The sequence below is a fragment of the Phascolarctos cinereus genome, unplaced genomic scaffold (genome assembly GCF_003287225.1).
Source record: "Phascolarctos cinereus isolate Bilbo 61053 unplaced genomic scaffold, phaCin_HiC Scaffold_2;HRSCAF=192, whole genome shotgun sequence".
Lineage (NCBI taxonomy): Eukaryota > Metazoa > Chordata > Mammalia > Diprotodontia > Phascolarctidae > Phascolarctos > Phascolarctos cinereus.
Genome location: NW_027555625.1, coordinates 51,673,463 through 51,698,685, shown reverse-complemented (window position 1 = coordinate 51,698,685; position 25,223 = coordinate 51,673,463). Strand labels below are relative to the sequence as shown.

Below are 25,223 nucleotides of genomic sequence, written 5' to 3'. Positions count from 1 at the left end.
TCATCATTGTCTGGAGGAAGCAGAATTGGGTTGGGAACAAGGAGATATGTCAAAAGGTGCAAAATCATGGTACATTTTTAAAAATGCACTTACCTGATTGGGTATTTCTCCCCCGGGTCTCTTCCCAGGTGGAAAAGCAGGGGTAATTCTGTATGTTTCTCTTGGTTGTGGGTGGTTACTCCAGAGACATTCTGCCCAGGACAGAAATCAACGCCCTGCAAGGAAGACAACAGGTTGAAAGGGGCTCTGATCCGAAGGAGGGCGCTTCCTTTGCCGTGTGTCAATTACCCAGGAAAAGACAAAAAAAAAATGCAGCCTAGTCCCACGATTCTCGATTTTTCTCTGCCTTGGTTAAAAAAGAAAAAGGGAGAGATCTCTGACCCAACACTGAGACCTTTCCTACCTATACCTGACCACCCAGAAGGCAGAGAGAGCAGGGCAGAGGGGATTGGTATAGTGGAACCGGACATCAACTTCAGAAACAAAGACGGTCCCTGAGTGAGCTAATGAGTATAACTGGCACAGGCCGAGAGAAATGACAACCTCAGGTGTCGTTTGGCAATGTTTTGTTCTTTGCTATTCAGGGTTCTTGTTCTATGCCCTCACGTGGTTCCCTGAATGGCCACAGAGAGTAGGTACTCATGTGAGATGGGGGAAGGGAGGGGAAGAGTGAGACAGAGACAGAGAAACAGAAAAAAGAGAGAGAGACAGAGAGTTAGCTTTCTAGGGTCTCTGTTGGGAATTAAGTCCTCTTGTATGGAGGAGGAGGCAAAGAAGACTCCAGAAACAGCGACCAGAGAGGCATTTAAGAGCTCAGGAATGACTCATTAGCAGAACCAGGACCAGAATCCTGAGGACCAGGCCAGTCCTTTATCCATGAGCCTCCAATGCCAGTAACAGCAAACACAAATAAATCCAAGTACAGTGAAGCAATGAAAAGCCAACGTATTTTTCCTAATTCCAAACTGGAGATTTGCTTTAAAACTGTAACTTTTTGGAATTCTGCTGCGGTATGAATTAAAGCATATGGGCTAGTCCCTCTGTTAGGGATTTTGTAGGGCAAGAGTGCTGGACTTGGGAGTCAGGAAGCCTTGAATTCAAATGACTTACTGTGTGACCCTGGGCAAGTCACTTTAATCCTCTCAACCTCAGTTTCCTCCTCTGTAAAACAGGGTTATGATAGCGCCTACCTTCTAGGGTTGCTGGGATAATCAAATGTGAGAACATAAGTACAGATAGCACTTTGTGGACCTTAAAGCGTTACAGAAATGTTAGCTATTATTTGTAGGTAGCACAGTGGACAGAGAGCCGGGCTTGGAGTCAGAAAGACCTGAGTTAAAATCCAGCCTCAGACACTTAGTAGCTGTATGACCTTGGGCAGGTCACTCTACCTCTGTTTGCGTCAGCGTCCTCATCAGTAAAATGGGATAATAATAGCACTTACGTCCCAGTGTGGTCATGAGGGTCAAATGAGATCGTTGCAAAGCACTTAGCTTTAGCCAGTGCCTGGCACACAGTAAATGCTATATAAATGTCAGCTATTATTATTACTAGTTTATTATTCTTGCTGTCATAGCCTACAGTAACATTTATTAGGACTTGACAGAAAACAGAGACCAAGGCCCTTAGGTTACATGGCCAGAGAGGAACCCAGACCTCTCAGGCCCCCAAGAGCAGCCTCCTGCTCTACCGAAGGAGACCCGATGAACAGCAGCTACTCGAGTCCTTCTGCTTTGGAACTTTGCACCTGCCGGGGAGGTGCCGATGCCTGACCTCGTGCCAGCATCTGTTGTTACTTACTCGACTGTCACTTGTGACCCAGCTTCTGGGGGACAGTGTTCCCAGCACCCAGTAAACTGGGGAATTGCTATGGGCTCTTTGCTGGCCTTGCTGGGGGAGGAGAGAAGAGCTGGTGCCAAAAACATGACCTCAGCTTCACAGACACATGACATTGGCCCATAACTCGAGATCCCCTCTCTGCCCCTTTCATCATCAAGGCAAGGCAGGCAGCAGCAATCCCTTACCTCCTCCCACACACCATCTTCAAGCTGCCTGTCAAGTTTTCCCTTTTTTCTCCTTTGACATGAGCCCTGATGGTGATTTTACATTGCTTTTAGTTGCATTAAAAAATATTTGGGGGAAGTAACAGTTGAGCTCAGGTGGAAAAGAGAGCAAATTTGGTTTGTTCTGAGCCCCACATGGCTCCAGAGTCCACATGCCCCCTGGGACCAGCATAATGGGGGAGATACATGGCTTCCTCATGTCTTTCTAGGGGCTATCTCCCAGCCCCGGATAAGCTCGATGTATTTGCTTTCTGGCGCCTGAAAAGTTTAACCTCTGAGCTCACAGGTACATGAGAATGATACTTATTCTGGGAAAGAGAAAAAGCCCCCCCAAAATCTGAGCCTGCTAATACCTTGGAAGAGAAATGATCATGCAAAGAGGGGTCCCCAGTCTTCCCAGGAGCTGGCAACTCAAAGAGTTTTTTTAAGCTGTCCTTTTTTTTTTAAACAATTTCAGCTAACACAGTGAACTATTGATTATAGTTTGTTACCCCAAGAGGGAATGAACTGATAACCTGATGTGGTGAGTGGTAATACTCAAATGGGGGACTCGGGGTGACAGGGTGAAGCAGCTATAGCAGGTACTCATAAAGCAAAAACCACCACAAGGCTTTCTGTGGATGCTAGTGGGGTGTGATTGGCAAACAATTTTCTAAAATATCCTGTGTTTTTAAATGGACAGCTGGTCAGTGGAGCAGTTAATATTCTGCTTTTCAATAAAGCAAGAAGGTGAAAAGCCCGTGAAATCCCATTTATCTGCACTGAGCTACAGATTCCTGAATCAGTGGCTGGAAAAATCAGGGGGCTGGCTTGATAGGTTGGCCAGGGGGCCAATGATGGATTTTAAATGGATACAAAAATGGACGACCTTTCCCCCTTTTGGTAGTTGGGGCCCTGGAGACCAAATAAAGATTGAATAGTAGGGGAATATAGCAGAATTTAGAGCAAAAGGAAAGCTGAGCAGTTAACAGAGAGATATCAAAGCCAAGGCTGAATGTACAAATTATAATTTGGATGCAACTCAAATAAGCTATTTAATTAAGATGCCTGCTAATTGGTACAGGATTTCTCTCTCACAAATACCGCAGTCTGAGGGAAGATCTTGTCCTCTTGGGTATTAGTGTCTGATCTGCTTCTGTTTACAGTCCCTTTCTCACTTGTCATGTAAGGAAAGTCACACAATCAGGTCCAGATAATTTCCCAGGGTTATTCATGTCCTGGTGGCTAAAGACCAGGAAATGGGGCAGGGGGAGACCCTGGGAAAGTCGCCGTTCCTCTCTGAACCTCAGTCTCCTCATCAGTAAAAAGATGGCAAGACCCTATCTAAGGATGGCGATGTCTTCCAGGCCATAATTCCTGAGAACCCCAAGGGGGCTCAGAATCTTAAGATCCCCAGAGTTTCTGAGAACTCTAAGGGGGCATCCAGGACAAAAGTCATGATTTACTGGTGAATGAACCAAGGCCCAGAGAGGGAAATTATTGGCCCTCGGTCACACCAGCACCGAGGGCTGGGGCCAGCACTTGAACACAGGTCCTCTACCTTCAAACCCAGTACTCTCTCCACAAGCTTCCTGCTGACTGTCATAGCTCAGTTCTCCTGGGGATAAAGCAATGCAGGGGACCAAAGAAAAGAAGCCTTTAGCCTACTGTCTTGTATTTAAGTTAACAAGTTAGGGAGGGAGGAAGGAAGGAATGAAGGGGAGGGAGGAAGGAAAGAAGGAAAGGAAGAAAGGGAGGGAGAGAGGGAGAGAAAAAGGAAGGAAAGGAAGAGAGGGAGGGGGGAAGGAAGGGTGAGGAAGAAGGTAAGAAACATCCATTTATGAAGTGCCTGCTATGTGCCAGGCACTGGGCTAAGTGCTTCACAAACATTCTCTCATCTAGTCCTCACAACAACTTTGGAGATAGGTGCTATTATGAATAACAATATTAACAACAGCTAGCATGCATATAGTCCTTACTCTGTGCCAGGAGCTGTGTTAAGCACTTTATACGAATTATTTCATTTTGTCCTCACAATACATTTTAGAGGAAATGGAGGCAGATGGAGGCCCAGTGACTTGCCCAGGGTCACACAGCTACTTCTAGAGCAGTTCAGAGAAGGAGAAGACCAATGTGGTGAAGATAAGAAAAGCCTCTCCAAAGAATCAGTGTGAGAATGAAGACTCTGCGGTACGGGCAGGACTTGCAGGCACAGGGAAGAGAAAAAGGACAGGCTTATGGCCAAGAATGAACCCACTGAGGAAAAAGTCCTGCTGGAGTGAGGGGTTCACAGCAGGGAGTCGTGGCAGATAAAACTGGCCCACTGGATGGGGCCCTACTGGAGATTTCCAAAAAGGGAACGACATGATGAAATGTGTTTTAAAGAAGATACATTCATTCGTTTCTTCATCTGTGAAGGTGGGGGTGGTGCAGTGGATAGAGCACCGGCCCTGAAGTCAGGAGAACCCGAGTTCAAATTCAGCCTCAGACCAAACACTTGACATTTATTAGCTGTGTGACCCTGGGAAAGTCACTTAACCCCAATTGCCTAAGGGAAAAAAAAAATCCCTTTGATCCCTAAATACCATAAGGCTCTCTTTACTGAGTAGTGACCCTACACAGGGCCCTCTGCTAGGCATTAGGACTGACATGAAAATGGATCAAAGCTCTGCCCTCCACAATGCTGACAGTCCAGACAAATATTAATAACTAAAGCGCTGGGCAGAACGGGAAAGTACAGTCATGAGAGGCAATGGGGATGCAGAAGGATGCAGCATTTCGGACTCAGGGAACCTGGGGTTCAGATACAAGCTCTGTCCTTTACTGTGCTACCCTGAAGAAGCCACTGGAACTTTGCCGGACCTCAGTTTCCCCAGGTGCAAAATGAAGAGAGTTAGGTCGAGCTGATTTCTAAGGTTGCTGAACCACAAATTCTAGGTAAAAAGTGTCAGGGAACATTCAGGTGAGGTACAGGCCATTTTTGGTGTGGGGTGGTGAGGAAGCAAAGAGCAGCTTTGAAGAGACAGTGTGGCCCAGTGGGGAGAGAACTAAATCCAGAGTCACGGAGACCCAGGGTGAATTTTGCATCTAGGATTTGGTAGCTATGTGACCACGGGCAAGTCCCTTGATATCTTTGAGCCTATTTCTTCATCCGCAAAATGGAGTTCCAAATGTCCATAGTCCATCTATCTTCACAGGCTGGTTGGCAGGTTCAAATGAGATAATGTGTGTAAAGTATAGAGCAGATTTTAAATTACTGTTATTGTTACTAATTATGAAGGAAGCAGCTAGGTGACTCAATGGACAGAACACTAGGCCTGGGGTCAGGAAGTTGGCCCATCATTTTTCAGTCGTGTCCAGCTCTTTGTGACCCCATCTGGGGTTTTCTTGGCAAAATTACTGGAGTAGTTTGCCATTTCCTTCTCCAGCTCATTTCACTGATAAGGACACCAAGGCAAACAGGGTGAAGTCATTTGCCCAGGATCACACAGCTAGTAAGAGTGTGAGGTCACATTTGAGCTCAGGAAGATGAATCTTCCTGATTCCAAAACCCAGTGCTCTATCCACTATACCATCTAGCTGACTAGAGGCAGGAAGACCTGAATTCAAATCCAGCTTCAGATATTTACTAGCTATGTGAGCATAAACAAGTCACTTAACCTCCATTTGCCTTAATCCACTGGAGAAGGAAATGGCAAACCACTCCTGAATCTTTGTCAAGAAAACCCCATGGACAGTATGGTCCACAGGGTCACCAATAGTTGGACATGACTGAATGACTGAACAATATGAATGATGAAAGAAGCTTTGTGTTTTCACTGGATATAAAAAGATGGCTAGGATCACAACAGGCAGAAACTCGGGGTGAGGAGGGAGGGAGTGTTCTAGGCAGAAGGAAGGGTATGAGCAAAGGCAGAGGACAGCTTGGGCTGCGTCTGGAGAAGATCCATCATTCCTCCTCCAGCCCTGTTAGTCTGGGACAGAAGGAACTGTGTGGAAAGTCACAGATATACTAAGAGGGTCCCATGAGCCCGCTGCCTTGAAAACAGGTGTTCAGACGACTCGGAACATTGGCCACGGTGACGTTAAACACGACAATGGTCTGACCTCATGGGATCGCAGATTCAGAGCCGGAAGGAGACCTTGGATCTGGTCCAATCCCCTTGTGTTACTGATGAGGAGTGATGTGAGCTGCCCAAGGTTACTCAGCTAAGTGACAGGTAAGCATCACTAGAGATGAGAGAGGAGAAAGGGCAGAGAAGAGGCAATTATGTCTGTAACCCAAATCAGCCCAGCACAGGCACTGAATAATGCCCACTGATGGGTAATTGTTGAGCTCCATGTCAGAGAATGCTACCCAGAGGAAAGGCAGAAAGCTTACGAGTTACTCTAAGAAAAACCTGAAGCCAGCCTAGCCTAGAGAGCCTGTTCCAGGGGTCCTGGTTATCACGTAAGAGCTCATTTCTTCGGCCTCTCCCCTTCTGACAAAAAAACCACCCTGGGAAGAACAGCACATGCCTCACTGGTCTCCAGAGCAAAGGAACCATGAATACCAGGATGCCAATACTGACACGAGGCCCCACAGCCCCCTTGGGGCCTTCAGCTGGCGGCACCCTCGATGGGAATGGACATTGGAACTTCTGTGTACAAGTCAACGTCTCCAGGCGACAAAGGGAAGACCACACACCGCAGGAAACATGGTGGGATGAAGGAAGAGAACCCTTCTGGGACAGGAGGTGATGCCACAGGCCCCGGAGGCGGCCCCAGAGCCCACCCGCCCTCACAGCTGCCCTCCTGGGCTTTTGAGGCCTTTGGAGAAAGTGCTGCAGATAGTCAGCCTTGGCAGCCACGTCGGCCCCACCAAACAAAAATCGCTTCTAATGTGTTAACTGTCTGGAAGGGCCTGGAAAAAGGGGGTGAATTGAAAAGTCTCTATCGGCTCTCAAGCAGAAGGGATCGATGGCTGCCTGGCAGGCTCCGAGGACCACAATCAAATGTCATTATTTGTGAGGCTATACTTGACTTCACGGCTCCCTCCTCTCCCCCCTTCACTCCTCGAGTTTATTGATCCCTGGATGTGGAGGAGAAGGGCAATCCAAATAGACTGGAGCAGGAATAACCCCTTTGGCATTTTACATGAGAACAATGGTGTCCTCAGAAGGAAGGAGGGGGAGAAACAGACAGGCAGAGGGGAGAAGAGAGGAACCTTTTATGGACACAGCAGCCCTTGCTTAGAGGCACAAAGCAGTCAGTGACATCAACCTGCAAACTGGAAATCTGGCTAATCGGACCAAGTGCATACTAGACATTACAAGGCAAAGAATGCTGCAGGAGGAGGCTTAGATCTGACTTTCAGGAGAAGGATGCTTGTCTTTCTCTTGGATTAAAGATGCTGTCAGGTGCCCCTCTCCCCTCCCGCCCCACCTCTCCCCGCCCGACAGTACAGATCAAATTTTATTAAAAAAACAAACTCCAAATTATTTGGCTGCACTGGAAACCTGGTATAGCAAATATTAAATTAAACAAATGCTCATTAAGCACCTACTATGTACTCTTTCCTTGCCTCTAGCTTCCTTCAAAGCTACCTCAGGTGCTACCATGCATTACAAATCAACCAACCAATAAGGATTCATTTCCACAAGGTTCTTTCCCTCTTAAAATTACTTTGCCATGCTTTATTCTTTTTAAAATTCTTTTTACTTATTTTATTAGATATTTTCCAAGTACATGCAAAATTTTTTTTAACCACCGTCATTCAATATCGTACTAGAAATGTTAGCTTTAGCAATAAAAGAAGAAAAAGAAATGGAAGGAATTAGAATAGACAATGAGGAAACAAAGCTATCACTCTTTGATTAGACGATACGATGGCATACTTAGAGAATCAACTAAAACACTACTTGAAATAGTTAACAACTTTAGCAAAGTTGCAGGATATAAAATAAATTCACACAAATCACCAACATTTCTATATGTTATCAACAAAGCCCAGCAGCAAGAGATAGAAAGAGAAATTCCATTTAAAATAACTGCAAGCAATATAAAATATGTGAGAGTCTACCTGCCAAGACAAACCCAAGAACTCTATGAACACAATTACAAAACACTTTTCATACAAATAAAGTCAAATCTAAATAACTGAAAAATATCAGTTGCTCATGGGTAGGCCGAGCTAATATAATAAAAATGATTATTATATTGATTATTACTACTGATTACAAATGATTATTATATATGATTCAATTCTACTTCAATTAATTTACTTATTAAGTGCCATACCAATCAAACTACCAAAAAATTATTTGATAGAGCTAGAAAAAATAATAACAAATTTCATCTGAAAGAACAAAATGTCAAGAATATCAAGGAAATTAACGAAAAGCCAATGGAAGGTGGCCTAGCCACACCAGATCTAAAACTATACTATAAAGCAGCAATCACCATAATCTGGCTAAGAAATAGGGTGGTGGATCAGTGGAACAGGTTAGGTGCACAAGACACAGCAGTCAATGACCATAGCAATTTACTGTCTGATAAACCCAAAGACCCCAGCTTCTGGGATCAGAACTCACTGTTTGACAAAAACTGTTGGGAAAACTGGAAAAGAGTATGGCAGAAAATAGGCATAGACCAACATGTTATACCTTATACAAAGATAAAGTCAAAGTGGGTATATGATTTAGACTTAAAGGATGATACCATCAGCAAATTAGAAGCACAAGGAATAGTTTACCTACGTAGAAGAGAAGAATTTATGACTAAATAAGAGATAGGGAACATTATGAAATGCAAAATGGATAATTTTGATTATATGAAATAAAAAAGGTTTTCCATAAACAAGGCCAAGGCAACCAAGATTCAAAGGAAATCAGAAAACTGGGGGAAAATTTTACAACCAGTATCTCTGATAAAGGCCTCATTTTTAAAATATCTAGTGAACTGAGTCAAATTTGTAAGAATATAAGTCATGCCCCAATTGATAAATGGACAAAAAATATGAACAGACCTTTCTCAGATGAAGAAATTAAAGCTATCTACAGTCATATGAAAAAATGCTCTAAATCACTATTGATTACAGAAATGCCAATTAAAACAACTCTGAGGTACCACTTCATACCTATCTAATTGGCTAATATGACAAAAAAATAAAATGATAAATGTTGGAGAACATGTGGGAAAATTGGAACACTAACGCATTGTTGGTAGAGTTATGAACTGATCCAACTGCTCTGGAGAGCAATTTAGAACTATGCCCAAAGGTCTATAAAACTGTGCATACCCTTTGATCCAGCATTACTACTACTACTAGGGCTGTATCCCAAAGAGATAATAAAAGAGGGGAAAGGACCCACATGTACAAAAATATCATTAGCAGCTCTTTTTGTGGTGGCAAAGAATTGGAAATGGAGGGGATGCCCATCAACTGAGGAGTAGCTGAACAAGCTGTGATATATGAACATAACGGAATACTATTATTCTACAAGAAACGATGAGCAGACAGGTTTCAGGAAAACCTGGGAAGACTTACATGAACTGATGCTGAGTGAAGCGAGCAGAACCAGGAACACGTTGTATGTAGTAACAACAACACTGTGCAATGACCGACTTTGATACTTGGCTCTTCTCAGCCATGCAATGATCTAAGGCAATTCCAAAAGACTCATGATGGAAAATGCTGTACACATCCAGAGAAAGAACTACAGAGTCTGAATGCAGATCGAAGCATTTTCTCTTTCTTTGGGTTGTTTTTTCTGTCTTGTGATTTTCCCCTTTTGTTCTGATTCTTTTTTCACAACATGACTAATGCGGAAACATGTTTAATATGACTGTACAAGTATAGTCTATATCAGACTGCTTGCCATCTTGGGGAGGGGGAGAGGAGGGCGAAAAAAATTTGGAACTCAAAATCTTATAAAACTGAATGTTGAAAACTATCTTTACATATAATTGGAAAAAATAAAATATGATTAAGTGGAAAAAACAATCTTTTTTTTTTTAATTTTGAGTTCCAAATTCTCTGCCTTCCTCCTACCCTTCTCCAACCTCGAGAAGGCAATTTGATTTTGATTAGACATGTGAGATCATGTAAAAACATATTTCCATATTAGCCATGCAACTTACTTTGTGTATACTTTGGGTTTACTCATCTCTGTTATTAGTGGATTCCCTCTAAGAGAATACTCCTTGAGGGTGCGACTATTTCCTATCCTCCTATCTCTAGCATCTAGAATAATGCCTTGCACGTAGTAGGCATTTAACAAATACTTCAATAGAAGAAGCAATAGGGAGGAACAGCTGTGGTGCACTGACAAGAGAACTTGACTTGTTAGAAAACCCACCTTCAAATCCCAGGTTTGGAATTTACTAGCTGAAACAGCAATACTGTTTGATGAAGAACTGTGACTAACTTAGTTATTCTCAGCAATATAATCCCAAAAGATGAAGCATACTATCCACCCCCAGAGAAAGAACTGATAGTTTGAATACAGACTGAGGCATGCTATTTTCACTTTCTTTCTTTCTTTCATTTTTTTCTTTTGTTTGAGTCGTCTTGTACAAGATGACTAATATGGAAATGTTTTACATAATGGCACATGTATAACCTGTATCTGACTGCTTACTGTCTCAGAGAGTGGGGAGGAGAGGGAGAGAGAGGGACAGAATTTGGAACTCAAAACTTTAAATAAAAATGTTAAAAAATTTAAAAAAATAAAAAGAAATTTATTAGCTGAGTTACCAAAGACAATCAGACCTCAGTTTCTTCAACCACAAAGCGGGCATAATAATACTGCGTACTACCAACTCAGTGTACTAGTAAGAGAAAATCATAACATAAACCTTGAAGTGCTATATAATCCGGGGTTGTGACTACCAATTCTAAATAGTATGATATTCAAATAGGGCTGCCTAGAAAGTGCTATCCTTTGGTGCCCAAAACCAACTTCATAAGTACAGAAATGTGGCCAAATTAAGGCTCCACACCTGTAAAGACAACCAGGGGCTGGTTCATACTCTGCCCTACTCTGATCACACCCATAATACAACGTCTCGTTGTGGGCAGCCTGTTCTTAGGACAGACAACTCACAGGAGGCCTCTTGAAGTTACTAGAGATGTGTAGCCCAAAGATAACAGTTAGTGGAAAATAACAGCAGTCAGTCACTCAAAAAACCATTTATTAAGCTCTTACTATGTACCAGGCATAGGGCAAAACAAAAGTTGCCCCCCCCAAAAAAAACCCCCTGCCCTCAAGGGTCTTACTTGTCAATGGTGCAGACAGGGCCCAAAGGAGGCAAAGAAAATGTAGGTACTTTCAGTCATGTGTCAACTCCCAGATAGGAAAAAAGAACACACACTCTCTTCCATCCTCATCTTCTGCTTCTCCCTCTCTGTTACTCCTGCTTTCCCCGGGGTATCTCCCCTGCCATTCTCAGCTCTATTCCCCATCTTACCCTCAGCTACTCCTGCCTTCTTCCTAAAGGTCTTGGGAAATGCTTCGCTGACATCTCCTTTCTATTATCATCTCGTCAGTGACAAGAGAAGCCAAAATACAAAGGGGTGAAAACCTATGTAATTAAGCTGATGGTTCAGGTTTCTTTCTGACTAACTGGCTCCCTGGCTAGAGATACAGAGTCAAAGTGTCTACTTTGTCCTTTAAAAAAAATAAAGTTTTCAGGTCACTGTTCTGATGTCCCACAAAAGCAGGCACCGAGCTTCCTTTGTGATGAAATCAGCTCATGAAACTGGTCACTCCCGTTTTGCTAGGATAACTTAAACTCCATCAATAATATTGATAACAGATCCACCAGTAACAAGGATGGGAGTCAGAAGCAATTAAGTCTGGTGAAAGGGGAAAAATGGAGGAAAATGAGAGGGAGGGAGAAAAAAAAACAGCCGAATGGTAAAATAGCCAGTGTTCTGAAATCTTTTCCATGCAAGAGCTGTAATTAATGTCTGGGAGACATGAGAAGAATTGGAACAAATTTCAGCTCCTGCCTCCTCTGCGTGTTGTTAATGGCTATTCCGTCCACTAATGTGTTCCAATTTTACCCCCATCAACCACATGTGATACAAACTGCAGGAAATCAAATGAATTTTTAATCATTTCTCTGATGTACAGTATAATGCTGACTTTTATCAGCCAGTAGTTAAACAAAGACTTGGAAAGAAATAAATATTGCATAATTGCACGGCTGCCACTGGCTCACAGTAGGAGCATCTTTGAAATGAATAACTGGTCCCTGTTCTTGCTGCTCTGCACAGAGTCAGAAGGACACAGGCACGTTTGCACCGATTTGTGTCTTCTGGGGGGTGTTTAGGTGGAAAAATAGGCTTTTTTTTTCATACTATGTGGAGAAATAAAATGCATTTCTGAAACAAGCCAGCCCTCTGCCATGTAAACAACTTTATCCTGGTGGGAAGAGGGAGGAGAACAGAACAAATTCTCTTCATTCTTTGTTTGCCTAAGACAGGCGGTTAACTTGTATGGCTGTGGTTTGAATGCATTAATTTGTCCTTGCAGAACACAAATCCAAATCTGCATCATATTTCTGTGTCACTGGGACACACCAAATTGACACTTTGTGCTAAATCATTAAGTCCCAAATCCAGTCTGGGCCCAATGACTTCAACTACCTCCACTCTCCCATCTTTCCAATCTATTCATGCCCCAACTGGGGAACTTACATGTTTGTTTTCATATTCACAGATGCTGCTGGCATTTAAAAAAATCTATTTCACCCCGAGGGCTTACCAGTTCTAATAAAAAATATAACATAGCTGTAATAATTATGGCCATGATGACCTTGCAGCACCAATTATCCTGCTATAGAAATTATTCAAAGCGGTCCCCTAATGCACGGCTTCATTTCTGAGAGTATAATCATCTCAGTGTACTTACGGCTCAACCGTATGGTGAGAGGGCCTGCAAATTAGTCACCAAATATGCAGCGAGAAATGTACAAATGCAAAGCACGAGCCGGTTGGGCTTACGACCCAAGACCCAAAAAACATGTGGAAATGGAAACAGAAGTGATGTTTTTTATGAGGAACTCTCAAAATTCAGAAATGTTTGGACTTGAAATTTACAAAATAATAGCATACCCTTCTAAATAAAGAGGAAACTGAGACAGAGTGTCTGGGAATTTTTGCCATTTTTCTGGAAATCTGGGGCAGAATGGGTAATTTTTCAACTTGAGGGCCCAGGGCAGGTTTCCTGGACCAAGCAGTATCTGAGCTGGACCTCAGAGGAAGAAGAGTTCAGCGTGCAGAGATGCGGATAGAGCGTATTGCAAGCAATGGCCTAAAGAGGTAGGCAGAGTGAGAAGGGGACAGGTTAGGGGTTACTCTGTAATACACAGTCACTGAGGAGAACAATGGGAGATACATCTGGACAAATGGACTGGAACCAGACTGTGGAGGTCTAAAATGTTAGGCTAAGGTTGTGGTTTTTATCCTATCAGACAGGCATTAGGGAATCACTAAACTTGGGTGTAAGCCCAGGAAAAAGTGGTACATCCTGAGGAGTGTTTTGGTAGCCAAGCTCAGTGAAGGTGGACAGGAGAAGGGAGATACTGGAGGCAGAGAGTCTGTTTAGGAGGTCAGAGGTGATGAAGGCCAAGAATAGGATGGCAGAAAAGGAGTAAGGGTGGAGACGGGATGGACAGGACTCTGCAGATGACCACACATGCAGGGTGAAGGGGAAGGAGGTGTCCTGGATGATGCAGGGTTTGCATCTGAGTGTCAACCATGGATGGAAACAGGGGAGCTAGGAGGAGGGTCAGGTGGGGGCAGGGAGAAGAACTGAAGGTCACATGGATAGATGCCATTTTGTGCAATTCAATTCAACAAATCTTTACCAAATGTCTCCTCCTATGGATGAGGCCCAGGTTAAGGTCCTAGGGATACAAGGGCAAAACCCAAAAAGCCCTTGCCTTTGAGGAGCTTAGAGTCTACTGGGGGAAGAGGTGGAGAATAAACAGGTGGGTAAATGCATGCTAGATGAGACACAAGGTGGTAGAATCCTGCCTCATGACCTCTTGGGGGCCTCGTTAACTCTCTAAGGTTTCAGTTACAGAAGAATGTTCCATCTCTATCAGTGGAAGAAGCTGTCACACCAGGAGGTACCACACTGATGACCTCACAGACTTAGACACCCCCAGGGGAGCGAGAGGGTGGCAGAGGATGCACATGGATGCGTGTGCGTACACACGCGTGCGCGCACACAAACGCACACACATGCCTGACATTTACATGATAGCCCTGGGAGGCCCTACTCCTACAGCCTCTGATGCTCGCTGCCCCCAACCCATGCCAGGAGGGCAACCTTACCTTCTTTTGCATTTTTTTCTCTCATTGTGAGCTTAAACATCCAACAGAACATATCACATACTCAGTTACTAAGGGGCTGCAACCTTCATCACCAACAAAAAGATGAAACCTGGGGTACTAAACTAGCTCCCCTCCTGGCTGGTCCTACGAATGTTACTGTTCTCATCTTAAAGCTGGCAGTGCAGCGGCAAGGAGAAAAAGGCTGAGGACAGACACCCCAATATCAGGAGGCTGGAGGAAGAGGAGGATGAGTCAGGGAAGGAGCCTGAGGGATGGTTGGCCTGGGAGCCCAAGAAACAGGAAAAAGCAAGTCACTGTAAGCAAGGAAGGAAAAAGGATCTCGAAGGAAGGGGTGGCCAAGTGTTGAACGCTACCGAAATATCAGAAGATAAGGATTAAGAAAACATTGGATTTAGCAATTAGGCAGCCCTGTTCCCCGCCAACACCATTACCTCCTAAGGTGACTACATCTAGAAGTTTAGCAGAAAAGACGACATGTCCAAGGAAAGGTATCTCTCAGAACAAGGAAGACAGGAACATATTTGTAAGCAGTGAAGGAACAGAAGGAAGATGAGAAAGGGGAATTCTTTAGGGGTTAAGGTCCTGGAGGTGGCTGGAAGGGATGGGGCCAAGGGTAGACTGAATAATTTGGCCTTGTCTGGGAAAAAGGCCTCATCTCACCCTGCACTAGAACAAGGAAGATGGTGAAGATGCAGAAAGGGTCTCAAGGGTGAAACAAGTAAGATGAGTTAGCTTGCAATGTGTAAACTTCATCTTTCTCCAGGGAGAGGCCAGGTCATCTGATGAAGAGATAGATGTGGCTGGAAACCCAACAGGGTTCATGCTCATAACAGAACCAAGTACACACAAGGTCCCTACCTTCTTCCAGGGAGGACATTTCCTGGGTGTCTGGGAGGCAGAGCAAGTAGCAGACAGACCAGGACTACTGAGGAATACTGACAGCCAACCCAGTGGCAAAGGATGCCCCCAGGACCGGGCTGTCTCTCCTGAGATCTTTGGGGCCAAAAACACCCCTCCCATGAGGATCATAGCCAGAGTGGCTTCCTGGCCCCAGGAAGCTAAAATCTGTGACTCAGCTCTCTCCTCAATTAAAACCACCCTTTCTCCCAATTAGGCCAAATTCATAAAGTCTCACTGTATCTAAGAACCTTAAAGCCAGCAAAAGAAATGAAGAGCAGCTGCTGATGAGAACTAAGAGCGCCGAGGGAATGGAGACCTAGGGTAGGGATAAGGAGGACAAAAGGAAGAGGAGGGGAACTCACTGGGGGCAGAGAAAGAGGGAGAGGAAGGGAAGGATGGAGGGAGAGACAGAGAGAGACACAAGGAGAGAAACAGGGAGAGGGAAGAAGGGAAAAAGGGAGAGAGAGAGAGAGAAAGGAAGTGGGGAGAGACAGAAGAGAGAGAGAGAGAGAGAGAGAAAGCATGAAGAGGTCAGAGGAAGAATGAGTGAAGGTAGAAAGAGGCAAGGAGACGAACGGGAAAAACAGCACAATACACAGGAAAAGAAAGATGGAGATGAGCTAGCAATGAGGAGCACTCTCAGCACATCTGTGCTACACGTGGAGCCCGGAAGGCCTGGGTTTAAGCCCTGCCTCAGATATTTACTAACTCTGTGTGAGACCCTAGGCAACTCATTCACTTCTCTAACAACAACATCTAGCATTCATTAAGTAGCTACCGTGTGTCAGGCTCCGTGCTAAGCAGTTCACAAATTATCTCACTGGATCCTCGCAACAACCCTGAGAGGTCGGTGATGTTATTATTCCCATTTTACAGTTGAGGAAACTGAGATAAACAGAAGTGAAATGACTTGCCCAGGGTCACACAGCTAGGAAGTGTCTGAAGCCAGAATTAAGCTCAGGAAAAGGAGTCTTCCTGATTCCAAACCAAGCACTCTCTCCCCTGTGACACCAACTACCTCCTGTCACTCTCAGTTTTCTCATCTGTAATTGGCAAAGATGCTGGAGGGGTTTGCTATTTCCTTCTCCAGCTCATTTGACCGATGAGGAAACTGAGGCAAAAGGGGTTAAGTGACTCGTCCAGGGTGACATGGGGTATAGTAAGTGTCTGAGGCCAGACAACACCACCACCTTCCAGGACGGTGCGAGGATCAAATGAGAGAAAATTTGGAAAGGGCATAGTACACCTGAAAGTGCTACCTACATCCTATTAGCATGCTGCTACATATTACACTTTTTATCAGTAATACTAATAAATTAAAATACTGAAAGGGTAGTCTTCCAATTGTACTGTCTGTGATGTGGCTCAAGCAGAACAACTGTAAATGTTTCAGAGTCGCTGTGATGATGGGGAAAGAAAAGCTGCATCTGGAAATGAGCTGGAGAAGAGGAGGAATTGGGAACTTTGTCGCAGGAAGAATGAGGACTGAAAATGAGAAGCAGGAATGAGCCAGAAGTCCTGGCTGAATTTGGGGCTGAAGACATGAGATGCCTCAGGAGAGGCAGATGTGCCCAATGTTTCCAGCAGAGTCCGAAATACTTGTAGAAGTGAGGCCCAAGGGCAGAAGAGGGAGCAAAGGGCTGCAGCTCCTCCGGGCCCTGGGGGCTGTGCCTGGAGAAGGAGCCAGGCGGGAGGGCGCGCAGGCAAGGCTGGCCCAGGAACAGGATGACAAGGAGAAAGGCGACTTCTTGGAGCAGGGGAAGGGACAGAAAGGAGGCCTCGGAAGGCAGTGACACTAGTGTTCTCAGAATTGCTCACACAGACTTCCCTGACGTGGAATCAAAGCAGTTTCTTGCATTCTCTCCGCCCGGCCTGAGAACCATGTGAATGACACACAGGGATGAGGTGGGGGAAAACAGGGAGAGGCAGGATACCCTATCAGGAGACAGCACGGACCATGGAAAGCACACTGGGTCTGGAGCGAGAGGACCAGATTAAACTCTGCCTCTGAGGGTGATGACCTGGGTGATGCTGGCCATGTCACTTACCTCCTTGGTCTCAGTTTCTCCTTCTGTAAAATGAGTGGGTTGGTTAAGATGGCCTCCGAGCCCCTCCCAGCCCCAGATCTATGATGCTAGGATCCCCTCCCTCCACATAAGACCTTTGAGTGGTGGCAGCACAAATAAATAAAGCTTTTCCCCAAGAATTTCCTATTAGATTAAGGGTCAGGAGGAGGAAGGCATGGAATGAGGCCCAGCACAGCATTTTGCCTAAGGCCCTCCCAGTCTATCTGCCCAGTTCTTCAAGTGGTTGGGTCAGTCGATCAGTGGCTCCCCGAGATGAAAGCATGCAACCCCAGCAGAGGGCGGCTACCTCACTGAACTCTTCCCACGAGTTGCTCCAAGTCCAGTAGTGAGCCTTGTACAGTCCCACCCTGATCGCCATCATTTCGTTGCCACGGTAATAGAAGATGGGCCTGTCACAGAAAGAGAATGGGATGGGGATGTGGGGGAGGGGATAAAAGAGAAGGAAAGAGGATAAAATGATTCAGCCACAGGACAATACCTTAATGGAAGCGACTTCCTGGTTCAAAGACAGAGCAAAGCCAGGCGGCCTGCTAATAGCCTGCAACACTGGATTTTCAATGAACATTTTAAAAGGACATTCATCAGGTTGGGGTCATACTGGGTGAAAATGGAATATGATACAACGGAGGCAGGAGTGGCTGCTGACCTCGGTGCTACTCGGCTCTGGCGTGTTATTGTTGCTGTTGTTTTTAACAGAACTCAACAAACCATCTCACAAGAGTGAGGGGTCTGGAGTAACGCCGGGTAGAGACAGATACACAAAGCAGCGGATGCCGGCCTCCCGTGTGTGGCAGCACCAGACGGGTGAGCCGAGCAACGGAAGAACTAGGCAGAATTAGTTAGGATGCTGAGCTGCTTATGTGCCTCCCCCACAATTAAACAAGGCATTGTGGGTCTCTCCCCTTTCCCAACCTGGAATTTTAACAGAGGGTAAATAAGCATTAAAAAAAGTGCAAAATCCTTCCTAGCCCACACACCCAGTGAAAGTACTCTAATTTCCCCTGCTCAGAGCTGGCTCTCTGCCCTATCTCATCCTCAGCTTTCAAATTCATGGTCCTCCAAAAGCTGCCTGAGAACTGATTCTCTGTTCAAATAATTCCTGCTGGGCAAATTAGCACAGTCTCACAGGTCCTAGGGAAAAAAGAATTTAGGCTCTGGACGAATAAAAATTTAGACAAGAGCTCCAAACACAGCATTAGGCACCAGTGTTCAAGGAATTTTTGTGAATAGAATTGCCTTGAAAAACTTTAATCACAAGGTTGCTTGAAATCTGTCTGTGGTTTCCCTTACCCCTCTTTCTTACATTTACAGCTAAGAAGTGAGTCTAAACAACTGCCCGGGGTGAAGCAGAAACCAAGGGTGCTGGGAGGTGTCTGTCACAGAGCAAACAGCCACAGCAATAACGAAGCTTTGGCTCAATAACCCTGACACCAACCAGGCTTTTTTGGATACCAGAAGCAGACAAGGTCCAAGAGAAGGCAATGCACTTTCCTCTCTACCCCCACTGTCTCAAGACTTCCCTGGTTAAACTCCACACTTACACACTCCACCAGGTTTGCACACAACCCCTGATGCCAGCAGCAGCCCAGGGACTCATTACTGCCAATCTGTTTTGTGCCTGAAAATCCCAGCGCTCTCATCCTACAAGCCACCTCCCTCTCCTCTCAGCCTCATTCATCTGCCCGGCGTAGGAACGATTCCTTTTTCTAAAGTCACAGTCACCAGATGGGATTTTAAAGCCTCAGTTCTGTACCACTTCAAGAGCCGGGGCGGCCGGGCTGGCAGGGGGAGGGGACGTGAATGGGGGTTCAGAGCGCCCTTCTGTCTGTAACTAACCTGTCAATCAGCTTGCCCTGTGTAATGGCTGGGAGAAGGTCAATGCCGTCAATCTCCCGGTCTCCCGGAGGCTGCAGGCCCGCAAGGGACAGGCTGGTGGTGAAGAGATCCATCACATTCCCCAGCTGGTGACTCACCTGAAATCGACCAGGAAACAATATGAGAAACCCAAGGGCATACTGTCCTGACCCAGGCAGCGGGAGGGGGGCATCCCACCAGCTCAGCCCTGTCACGGCTGAGCACGTGCACACACACACACACACACACACACACACACACACACACACACATGTGCACACGCACACACAGATACACACACACACTCACTCACTCCTCTCTCTACTGTTTCTAAGGGAGCCTGTTTGAAAGCTGCCTACAGCACTGAACAGGCCTTTGCGAAGCACCTATGTTGCCAATGCCATGCTGAGGGTCCGCACACAGCACGTGACCCACTATTTCACCCTCCTCCAGAGACAGATCCTATTCTGACTCAGTCTTAGGGGAAGAATCCCATTTTGAAGAGCTCCCATCCCCCATCCCAAGCCTGGCCTGGTTCCTGGGGATCTGAATAGGACCTCTGAAGGCCAATGGGTTCCTAAATTTGGGTCTCTTTCAGGGCCAGTGAAGGCTGGCCCTCAGGACTATGGAATGTACCGCTGGTCTTGCCTCCCCTAGGGCAAACCCGTGTGCCTTGAGACTCTTCTGGACTGGGAATGCTACAGGACAAATAACTCCATGTCAGAGCTGGACCCTCAGGTCTCTGGACTTTGGGCATTGGGATGAAAAGGCCCAATTTCCTGGGAGACATTTCACTGTACATCCTGCACCCCCAATCTTTTTCTGGCTCCCTGCCCCCACCCAACCCTTCTTTGTCTAACTGCAGGTTTCTACAGGCCCCTGGCTTTCCTTTCCCAGGAGGGCACAGGTGTGCAAAAGGAAGAGTGAGAATCTAGAAGCCGAGTCATGAGTAAAGACAGAGAGAGAAGAGCCTCCCCCCGAGGTCTCCAGGGCAGCCTCAGAAAGCCTGAACTGCATTAATCCCTGTGAAAGGAGGGAAAGAAGATGATTTTACGAAAGGGGTAGCTTGACATATTTTGGCCAACAGCCAATACTTTATAATGAAATGACCATCCACAGCCTAGCTTGGCCCATTAATCCACCTGTAGTTTGGACAGGGGCCGATTATTTAACAAGGTAGCAACCTCGTCGGGATCAACATTCTCTGCAGCCCAGGCCTAGGCATGTCTAGCTTTCTGCTTCTGAGGCGAGGCTTGGCTTTCTGAAAAGAGACTCGGACGGTCACTCAGCTAACAAAAGAGGCGCTGAACCATGGTCATGAGAATGTTAAGAACCAGGGATCTAAAATGGGAATTTGTGTGTGAAGGACCATGGCTCAGCTTTCACTCTAAAGCTCCAAGGGCCCTACTGCTGCTCAAAAAAAAATGCTTGTTGCTAAGAAAGGCTTTTTCAAATGATGAAAAACAATCATTTGCTTTTTTCCAAGAAAGCGTGGCCAGTTCCCTCCCCATCACAAAGACAGGCCGTGGGAGTTGGTCACGCTGATGGAGCCTGTTTGCTTTGGATAAATGGAACCCAGAAGAGTGCTCTTGAACACGGGATCACTTCAAGCCCTGCCAATGGTCAGGCTCAGGAGGGAAGTGGAGCTAGGGAACAAACAACACATGAAGCAACAATCGGGAAGAGCCTGGGCAAAGCCCGGCTGGTGGCTGGCCTGGGTGCTCCCCCCGCCCCAGGCTGAGGGTGGTTTCACTGGCGTCAGGCTGATTACTGCACCAAAGCTGGCCTGGAAAGAGCCCGCAGAAGTTGGCCAGCCTGGCCTTGATGCCCCGACTAACTCTGCCTAATCCCAAGCCTCCAACTCTGAAAACTGACAACTTTAGAAAACGAGATTGGCCACAGCTTCCATACTTGAATGAATTTTGAGAAACAAAGGGGACAGGCAGCTCTGTCACAAGGGCAGAATCATTTCTGCATCACTCTCGATGGCAAAACTAAGCATTTTATATTCTAGCAGGCCCTTGGAGAACAATGTTTGCTAATGCTCTGAAACACACAGAAAAGCAAAAGTTGACTTTTGTCTCTATCTGAAAACAGTTCCTGTGCTGGGATTCCCGATTGGCCAATAATCTTCTTATTGACTTTCTCCCCCTTGGGAGGTGGATGAGGTCAGATGGACCCACTCTCCTCGAAGAACCAGGACTTCCCTTTTTGGCAGGGCTGATCCCCCTCTGCTCCCTCATTCTGAGTATCAGAGATGAGATAGCCCCACTTGTGAAGCAGTCAAAGTTTTTAGAAGGAGAAAGGGAGTTGAGGTCACAGCCCAGAAACCAATTCCTGTTTGTTTTTCATCAGAACCCCTGAGAATGCATCCTTTCCCATCTTGAACTTTAACAAGTAGTGTCTGCCCAGAGACCCTGCATTCACCCAACTATTATTAGCAGCTAGGCCTGGGCTATTATCTAATTTATACAATGCACTGTGACAGTCCAGTGGGGCCATCACCAATTCCTTGTCCTGGCCCTCATTAAACACAACCAGATGGCGATCGCTGGCTTTAATCATCCAATTACATCCCCAGTCTCCGATGAGCATTCCTGTACATGGAGGAGAAACTTCTTAAGGAAATCAAATGCATATGCCACAGTCACTTGGATTTATCTGCATTTCACAGTGCCATGTGGAGGAGGGGGAAATATAGGCAACTGTGTAAAAAAAATAAATAAAATTGCAAGAAAAAAATAAAACCCCTGTGTTTTTGGTCAATAGCACCCTTTTATTTCAACCTCTTACCCAAACTTTTTTTAGGGTAAAAAAATTCAGATAACATCAGTGCTAGAAAAAAACAAATAAAAAAGGAGATGGGGGGAGAGAAAGAGAGAGAGAGAGAGAGAGAGAGAGAGAGAGAGAGAGAGAGAGAGAGAAATCAGATATTCCACATATCAGGAAGGAACAGCTGGTAATACGTAAGAAGCTCTCTCTTTTTAATATAAACTCTCAGTGTACACATCACATCTTTAAGAAAATGAAATCCTTTAGCTGTGGGCCCTGCAGTGAGAATAGCCACCACTACTGTTATCAGGGCTGCCAAGCTTTAACTCGGAATCAAAGGCAACAATTAATAAAGTCGCCCCCGCCAGGAATGGAATGGGGAGAAAGCTAAATATTTGAAACTGGGTGAACAAATGTCAGGGTATTTTTAAATAAAACCCTTTCACAGTTATCACAGTGAGCAGGCCTGATATCCCTGTCTAATTCAATTTTAGTTTGTGCCCCATGGGAGATGGTGAGGGAAAGGTTGCCATGCTGCCTTTGGCTAGACGGGTTCTCTTCTCTTTCAAGGGGCAAGAATCAGAGAGAGGTTGGGGGGGGGATTAAAAAATACCAGAATATGAATTTTATTCGGCTGGAACCTTCCAGAAGGTAGACAAGGCAAGGGGAATTTTGAAATGTTTACTTGCTATGAATTCACCTGGAAAATGGAGCTGGAAGAGGAGAAAAGGATTTCTCCAGGGCATCTGGGCATGAAGAAGCGTCCAGAGCCAGCCTGGTGCACTAGTCTTAGGCTGCTGTGTACAGCCTTTAATAACCAAACATTCAGACATTGGTACTGAGGAGGATACAGAGGCTGCCTGAGATTTAGACAACAAACCTTCTCACTTCCTATTACCAAGGAGGTGGGAAAACTGAGTCTTCAGGAAGCAGGGGTGTGCAGCAGAAGACACAGGTGGGGTGGGCCCATGGGGCGGGGAGGAGGAGAAGGGCCCAGACGGGCATCATCACAGCTCTGCTCCTGCGTGACCTCACTGGGCCTCAGGCGGCTGATGTGCAAAATAAGCCAATCTGACCTCCACGTCTGGACCCTCTCTTCTTGGGAGACACTGCTCTGTCATCTGACCACAGACAAAAATGATAACAAGGTTTGCAAAGCCCCCTACTTGGGCTACCTTGTTTGATCCTCCCAACAATCCTTGGAGGTAGAGACTGTTATTATCCCCACTTTATAGCGGAGGAAACTGAGGCAGACAGGGTTAAATGACTTGCCCAGGGTCACACAGCTAGTAAGCTTCTGAGGCAGAATTTGAACTCAGGTATTTTTGGCTCCAAGTCTGTCACTGTATCCACTAGACCACTCACATTGGGCTCTTCAGTTCTCGGGGCCCTGATTTCCTCATCCAAAAAACAAAGAAACTGGACTCCATGATCCCAATAATTCCTAACAATTAGAGCTATTCTAAAGTGCAATGGAGTGCCTCGGAGGTGGTGGGCTCCTCGGCTTTAGAGGTCTTCAAACAAAGACTGAAAAGGACCACTGGTTGGGGATTCTGGTACAGGCAGGCCCCCTGCCAACTGGGACATCCCTAAGGAGGGCCCTTTGAGGTCCTAGGGTCTATGCTTCTCATCACCATCACCATTCTAAGTCTGGTACTGCATAAGACAAGCCAAACAGACACAGACCCTGCCTTCTGAGAGCTTATAATCCAACAGATAACAACAGTGTGTGTGTGTAGAGAGGGTGGGGGAAATGAGAGAGATAGACAGAGAATGAGAAAAAGGGAGACAGAGAGAGAGAATGAGGAAAAGGGAGTGGGGGGGGACATAAAAGCACATAAACACATGCATGAAGTCAGCCATGTATTTGGGACGTGGGCCATTTGTCCTGCACAATGCCTGGACATAGTCAGGGTGACAGCGTGGTTATCATAGGGAAGAGGGGGGTCAAAGACATGGGCTGAGTCTGCATGCCCCACCCCCTCCTTGCTCTGGGCACCTCTCTAGGATGGCGAGCTTCAGACAAGGGGCTGGGGTCTATCCCTGCCAGAGGATAGCGGCTCACTCCATCCAGGAGCTCCCTAAGCCAGGCAAGCCCAGGTCCAGCCCCAGATGCCGCTGATGACAAGATGCTGTCTATTCTTCCCCTGCACAATGAATCGGCGAAGGTGAGAATGTGCCATTTGCCCAAGAGTGGTGAGACTGCAGGGCTCAGGGCAGTACCAGGCAGGAAGCAGGAAACAGGATTGGGGGCTGAGGGTGCACAGCGCCTCTAACAAAAGGCACGACCAGCCAATGGCAGACAGAGCTGCAGCTCTACCCGATTGGTACGTGCCTGTCACAGGTCCCTGTGGGATGCTCTCTACAAACATTCATTAAGTGCCCACTGCATACATAGAGCACAGAATTCTGGGGACACCACAGCCAAAGGATGTAGAAGTAATCCCCTGCCTGCCAAGCCCGCCTTTCTGCACCCTCCATTATGGGGAGCAGACCCTGAGAGTGTTATTCACAGATGCTGAGAGAAGCATCATCTCTGATTAAAAAAAAAACCCACACTGGTAAATGCCCAACAACAGAGGAATGATGAAATTGCCACAATGCGCTTCCGTGGTCAAACGTTATGACGTGATGCCATATTCAAACAAAATGATGCCAGGTGAGAAAAAGAGAGCGGGAAGCAGAGTGGGCTGGTGACGTGTGAGCAGGGAGGACGAAGGCCAGGGCACCTACTATGCGCCAGGCACTGGACCAAGCGCTTTTACAAGTTTTGGAACAATAGGAAAGAGAATGCAGATAAAGACCCATGGAGAGTGACTCTGAAAAGTTATGTTTAATGCATCTAAATTAAATCACCTAAATGCAAATAGTTGCAAAACAAGTTTAACTGATTGTAGCGATGTTTACTATAAGGTTTATCATAATCATTAAAAATAAAGACAAGTTATTCCTCTAACTGGTTAGGCTTTTATTAGGAGAGCTTATTGATCCATCTTGGAACAAGATGCAGAGAGTCTCAAAGAGGTTTCGAGAAAAGGAAGTTCAAGGCCACACAGCTAATCAGAGGTGAAGCTGATAAAAGGCTGGCAAGTTAGGAAAGGTCAAGAGAGCTGGGCTTTTCAGCCTAGAGAAGGTGACAAGAAGAGAAGGGATAACCTAATAACAGTTTCCAAACACAGAACTTGAAGGATGATCTTACAGGCGGTGACGATTGCCCAA

At 45.9% G+C, this 25,223-nt stretch overlaps 1 protein-coding gene across 6 annotated transcripts in view; it reads right to left on the bottom strand.

The window, feature by feature from the left end:
* GALNS (galactosamine (N-acetyl)-6-sulfatase) overlaps window positions 1-25,223 on the bottom strand; it is a 71,990-nt gene that overhangs the window by 23,006 nt on the left and 23,761 nt on the right. For all 6 annotated transcript variants that reach the window (XR_002325073.2, XM_078149380.1, XM_020989152.2 and 3 more), the window contains exons 10-12: window positions 19,215-19,351; window positions 17,665-17,767; window positions 94-215 (exon numbers count right to left, since the gene is read on the bottom strand). Coding sequence is in view for 5 of the 6 variants with exons in the window: in XM_078149380.1 (XP_078005506.1) it covers window positions 94-215; window positions 17,665-17,767; window positions 19,215-19,351 (362 nt within the window). In the remaining variant the exon portion in view is untranslated. The remainder of the gene's footprint in view (window positions 1-93; window positions 216-17,664; window positions 17,768-19,214; window positions 19,352-25,223) is intronic.